This window comes from Conger conger, chromosome 2 (genome assembly GCF_963514075.1).
Source record: "Conger conger chromosome 2, fConCon1.1, whole genome shotgun sequence".
NCBI classification, from domain to species: domain Eukaryota; kingdom Metazoa; phylum Chordata; class Actinopteri; order Anguilliformes; family Congridae; genus Conger; species Conger conger.
In genome coordinates this window covers 71,721,863-71,728,319 of record NC_083761.1, presented here as the reverse complement: position 1 = coordinate 71,728,319, position 6,457 = coordinate 71,721,863, and the positions used below count along the sequence as shown (strand labels likewise).

At 47.6% G+C, this 6,457-nt stretch overlaps 1 protein-coding gene across 1 annotated transcript in view; it reads right to left on the bottom strand.

Moving 5' to 3' along the window:
- The window catches only part of septin9b (septin 9b), a 64,897-nt gene extending 59,044 nt beyond the window's left edge, over positions 1–5,853 (bottom strand). The window contains exon 1 of the mRNA XM_061231060.1: positions 5,736–5,853. Coding sequence (XP_061087044.1) covers positions 5,736–5,757 — 22 coding nt within the window. The 5' untranslated portion in view covers positions 5,758–5,853. The remainder of the gene's footprint in view (positions 1–5,735) is intronic.
- Positions 5,854–6,457: the final 604 nt, after the last annotated feature.

The window sequence follows — 6,457 nt, the reverse complement described above, 5'->3', positions numbered from 1 at the left end:
ACCCTTAAGAAGCCTACTAGCTTCTCGCTCATAGCTCCATCAAGAACCGTTTAACAGGTTAGAATGCCCCAAAAGATGGTGGACCTGATCGATTTTCTGGGTCAGTTGAGGAGACGACGACAACGGATAAAATAGCTGTTTGGAATGAGCCCAGAATCACTGCTCAAAAATAACTGCTTTGGACACAGCCATACACATTAAAACATTATATAGGTGGTAGTCCAGTAATGTTCTGTAGCCTGTTTGTTCTGGAATAGTTTAAATGTTCCACAGTCTACGCTCTCCATCCCACATACAAGGTGTATCATACGTGGCAGGCAAGGCTTCAGTGCTCCACTGAAGGCTCCCATCCATTGTAAACACAGTGCATGTTTTAATTTGGTTCACACTATTAAAAGCCAATGGGTGCATGAACTATCCAAGACAAACCGTGGCAATGATCCTGAGGAATGAAGCTCATTATAATGTTCCCATGTGATGAAAAGGAATACAAAATCAGCAATAAAAATCCATATTGCTTAGGGACCTGTAAACACACAGCCAAATAACTCTTCACCATAACGCGGATTCAATTGTATGACATCATATGACATATAATTAATTTGGAAAAATGGCAAAGCAGACACTCTCCTCATCCCTCCCATATCAGCGCCCTTAATCTTCCTGGAGTTCAAGGGATTCCAACATAATAAACTACAGAAAATACAGTAAAACTCACAGCTCGTATTTGTACTGTAGTTCTGGTTTCCCGGCAGCTGGAAATGATGGAGAAACCAGACTGTTTCTGACAGCCCCGGTCCGGTTTTTGGGCTCCGGTCTACGCAGGAAACACAGGTTCTGCACAGGAAGTCCAAGTGTAGGTGTGTGGGAGGCGAGAGCAGAGGGGGGTGGGTAAGTGCGTGAGGCTCCTCTGGGTGTGCCAGACCAGATGCTGCTCTATTTACCACTGCCAGGCTGCACGCAGGCTCACTCTGCATCACGGCTCCACAAAACAACAGCAGAAACAGCCCCCAAAACAAACATATTTAAGCGCTTAACGTGCACCGAGAGCCTCCAGCGATAGACATCTCGGGAGCCTTGAGACAAAGGGCCGTTTTGTCGTGTTGTGTAAGTCGGAGCGTTGGCTTGCTGCTCGTGGCCTACACCTGAGAAACGCTTGTGTCGTTGACTTCATTCCTGGCACGGACTTGCCATGTGCTGGAGAGCTGGACTGCACACACACTCCAACCCCCACCTCCCCAAACCTCACATGTTCCCATCTAAATGGGATGCGCGTACCCTCTGTATGTGCTTACACTCTGGTCACAGTGCCCTGACTGTGCAGCGAACTGGCTAGCTGCTTCAGAGTGGCCTGATCGCAAAGGTCACTATCCCATTCACTTCCATGCATCAGGCCAGGGCATTCATTTTGCTCTGGCATTTAGTTTATCTTAGCGATGCTCTACTTCCAAGCGACTTCTCAACACGACAGCTTTGCACTTTACGGGTTTATGGATCACTGGCTTTATTTTGGTACACTGCAGCTGATGTCGAAGAAAAAAAAAAAATCAATAAAACGGCAAGAGTTATGGTTGAAATGAAGGAGAATAATAAAAGCGCTGAGCAGAAGAGGTTGTTAAACTCGTCTCGGCAGTTGCTCCTATTAACACAGCGTATGCCGGCACGGTAGCGATGCGTGTTTGTCAGTCTCTCCTATGGTCTCTACAGCAGGCAGCACGCTGGCCACCTGAATGTGCACTACTGCAGTTACAGCTTCCCCTGGGCACACAGCCAGAGAGCCCAAACACCAGCACTCCCCCAAGATTACCCAGCACCTGCACAGTAAGAGTGATCATACACCAACACTCCCCCATGGTTACCTAGCACCTCCACAGCGAGAGAGATCATACACCAACACTCCTCCAAGATTACCCAGCACCTCCACAGTGAGAGAGATCATACACCAACACTCCTCCAAGATTACCCAGCACCTCCACAGTGAGAGTGATCTTACACCAACACTCCTCCAAGATTACCCAGCACCTCCACAGCGAGAGTGATCTTACACCAACACTCCTCCAAGATTACCCAGCACCTCCACAGCGAGAGTGATCTTACACCAACACTCCTCCAAGATTACCCAGCACCTCCACAGCGAGAGTGATCTTACACCAACACTCCTCCAAGATTACCCAGCACCTCCACAGCGAGAGTGGTCAAATACCAACACTGCCATTACCCAACACCTCCACAGTGAAAGTGGTCAAATACCAACACTGCCATTACCCAGCACCTCCATCTGACAAGCACACTGGTGCACTTTTCACACCGAAAGGTGTGGTTTCCAGGAACCAAAATGCCCAGCTTCCTGTCAAGTATTCTCTAGCCAATTTTTTCAAGCTTCACTGGCTTGAAAATAATACAGAGAGAGAGAGAGTGAGAGAGTAAGAGTGAGAGAGAAAGACAGCGAGAGAGAGAATGAAAGATAGAGTGAGAGAGAGAGAAAGAGAGAGAGTGAGAGAGAGACAGAGAGAAAGAAAGAGAGAGAGTGAGAGAAAGAGAGAGAGACAGATTGAGAGAAAGAGAGAGAGAGAGAGGTGGGGGGAGAACAGAAACAGAGTGCAAAGCTGTGACTCATAGAGGAAATCCCATACAGTTGTTTTATGGAAAGCGGATAGCAGTAGAACTTCCTCCACAGTATCAGAGCTTGGAGTACTGGCAGTGTGACACAGCCACGTCCAAACGAGATATGCAGGTTTAACTCTTCTCAGAGAGGAGCCTCTGAAGACCTGTATATAAGCGAATACACAGGGACATCCTGCTATGGCACAAGCAAACACACCTTAAGGAACTAAAATTAAAAGAGGGGTAAAGAACAGGGCTTGAAGGTCAAATAAGTACTGCTCACTCAAAATATCCCCTCTGATATTTGCTGTTTTTCCGCTGGTTTCTGGCCACCATTCCCGCTCCCTTTCCCAAGTATCCAGCTGGATATCTGTTCATTCCGAATCTCTCCTCCCGCTGGCATCCCTCCTCCTACACAGCCTCAGTACTGGCACTGAAACAGCACCGCCAAGATATGCACAAACCGCCACTTATGACAAACACAAACACGCTGCAGCACTAATTATCAAGATATAATGAATGGAAAACCTGAAAGATCACAGCCGTTTAAACCCAAGCCAGCTGTCCGCAGGGGGGAAACATGTTTTTATGATTCACTGTACTGTTCCTGTAAGATACTCCCTGGCTGGGCTAAGGAGACCTCATTACCGCGTTTGCTCAGCTGCAGCTTATGGGATCCACAGTAAGGCTTGGTATCCATAACATTTTGCTGCTTGTCGTCGCGTTGCCCATTGATATCACTGTCCTCATCAAGGCAATACACCTGCCTGCAAATATGCTGTGATGTCACATTCATACCCTGCGAAAATGTTACTTATTATGCTTCTGTGAGATTATACTTCCAGTCCTCAGTTCCTACAACCTCATTGGCCCTTCTAGTTATGGTCTTCCATGGGCCAGTCATAATAGAATGTATTAGTTGAGGTAGACAGATGGAGTGGAAGTTAGAGTTCAGTGGTCAGTGCAGTGACTTCTCACAAGACTTCTCTTTTATACTCACTCTATAGGCACCAAAAGGCTAATTAATGCCTGATTCACAATGTCTCTATGCAATATTGGTCCATGCAACACTCATGTCCAAAAATCCAAAGAAGCAGTTTAAGAGGGAAACACAGGGTCCCACAACACAATAATCTCCATAATGCACTCAGAACAGTGGTGCTTTTGCTCTATAGTTGCCGTGGAAACCAATTCAAAACACAAAGTAAGCAAGACCAGGAAGTAGCACTCCCCAAGATTTACCCTATAAAAATGTGCCTTCAGAAAAAGATCTCCATGACATCAGACTCTGTCCTCACTGCCCCCACAGGGGTCTAGCTCCAGAGATTTGGCTGTTGCTCTGAACGACAGGAATGTGTGGCCACCATAAAAGAATATTAATTATCAGCAGAGAACATTTTACAAAACTCAGTGGAATGGAGATTATCTACTTCGACTGCCTTCTGGAGGAAGACCACAGCTTTTGATAGCGATGGCTGCAGCACAACTGCACCACTGCCACCTTGTGGGCATATGTTGAACTGCAGAGCTTTGATTGGGACCCTGCTGTAGTACTGAATTGCCTGCACAGGAGATCACTCTCCTTCATTCCCAGGTTCTCCTATTGCTATAGCAAACAATGGGCCAGTTTCACAGACACAGACTAAGCCTAGTCTTAAACTACATTCAATTTTGAAACTGGCCTTATGTCTATCCTGATCTCATGCCCTGTATGAGCTGCCATATTATACATATGTTGTCACAAACTTTCCCCAAACCAGTTGTTTGCCAGTATAAAAGTCAAAATGCAACTTAGGAGGGAGATGTCTATGCTTACGCGCTGCCACAACATGGCTGAGTTAGAGGCAGAACCGTCAGCCTGTAATTGTGTGGCTGTTATCTCCCTTTGGGTGAGAAATCTCGCAGGACCAACACATCTTCACGGCTTTCACACATTTGTCAACAGTCCTGTCCCTTGCAACAAAATTAAACATCTCATTACTGGAAAACTATTCATTTGGATCTAATTTGGTTCATAGCTGTGACAGTTCTATATGTCAATGTAGTAGCGCAGCAACAGTGTATCTGACATCCATGCAGCGTGTGTTCCTCGTGCGTCTGAGCGGAGACTCGTGCCGGACAGCCAAGATTTTGCTGAAGTAACAGGACGACTCTTTTACACTGAGCGTAGAGTTTACTACTGCCATTCCCCATCTCCCCCAGTACCCCCCCTCCCCCCGGCTCCCCCTCACCCACCCCCCTCCCTCCCACCCACCCAGTCTCAATCTGGGTAACATCTCATCCCATTACAGCATGTCATCAGAGGCCTTGGAGACCACAGAATGCAGCGTCTAGTCTATTTGGGGAGCAGGGGGGGGGGGGGGGGGGGGGGGGTGGCTGAGTTGGTGAGCATGGTAGAATTAGCCACAGCACACCATTCAAACACCAGCGCTCTGGAGAGATGTTCCAGGCCTGGGGTCGGACAGCTTGTATGCTCGGTACTGTGGGACCCCAGCAATGCATTCGGTCTCATTCCCACTTCAAGGCATTATTCAAAGGAAAAGTCTCAGGAAGACACAAAACACATACGGCAATGACAAGGTAGTCGGACTAGCTTTCACAGACAGGAACCCTCATTGCACATCGCTGGTCTATCAGCTTGTACTGTGCAGACAGAGTGACGACACGCAGAGGTGGTTTAAGCAGCATAGAGGACAAGCTATAAATACCCCTCTCTTCCTGTCAATACAGCCTGAATACTGAAACTGCAGGGCAAAAGAAGTAGCCGATAAAATGAGAAAAGTGACAGAACTCATGGGCAGTCCTATCAGCAAACATTCCTGTCTGGGAGCCACAACAACGGCTCTGTGAAATCCTCTTTAGCTCCATCGGTCAGCAGAGACTGCCTGACAGGCTGGCATGCGAGCAGACAGACAGACAGACGGACAGGCAGACATGCTGGAGAACTCTTAGCTCTCCGCGTCAGACTGCAGCCAAACGAAACCCAGACTGACTCCGGGCAGTTCCGCGGCTCAGGAAAGCTGCCGCTCACTGAAAGTTTCTGTGAGGAAACAACACGACCGAACTCCGATAACCCCAGAAAGCGATCTCCCGCAGCCCCAGAGAGTCCCGCGAACGAACTGCAAACTTACCTGCGATTTTGTCTCCCTCCATAACTAGATCACACCCTCAAACAGCCACATGGAACGTCTGCTTTTTTCCTTTTTTTGTGGAGACTTCCCCTCTCTCTCTCTCTCTCTCTCTCTCTCACTCTCCCTCTCTCTCTCTCTCTCTCTCTCTCTCTTGCTTATTCAGTATCTCCCTCCCTCTCCCTCTCTCACTTTCTTTCTGTCTCCCTCGCCCTCTCTCTTTCTCGGTCTGTCTCCCTCGCTCTCTCTCTTTTTCTCTTTCTCGCTCTCTCTCACTCTCTCTCTCGAGTTTAATTTCTTCAATCTGCTATGATAATGACTGCATCCAGAATGACCACATTGCCATGTGCTGATCATACGGAGACTCTACTGCCGTTTTTCGTACTTGCTCCTTTTTTTTTCCTTTTCTGCCTTGACACTAAAGCTGCATTGTGCCTTTGAAATGGAAACCCAAGTCATGTGACTCGAACTCCCCAGCCCAAAATAACCCAGTCGACTTATTGCTAGAAAGACTTCAGGAACTCAAGCCTCAACCCAAATGATTTCTGAGCCCCCAGCCTCAAGTCCGGAGAGCTGTTTACCTAGTCCCTGTGTCAGAAAGACACCGGATCTGCATCAGGCTTTCATGAAAGAAAAGTTTCCAAGTCTTTTGCACCGTAAGGAGTTGGAACCGAAATCACACTTTTAGCTTTTCAAACACAAGCAAATCATAATGCGCGATTCCT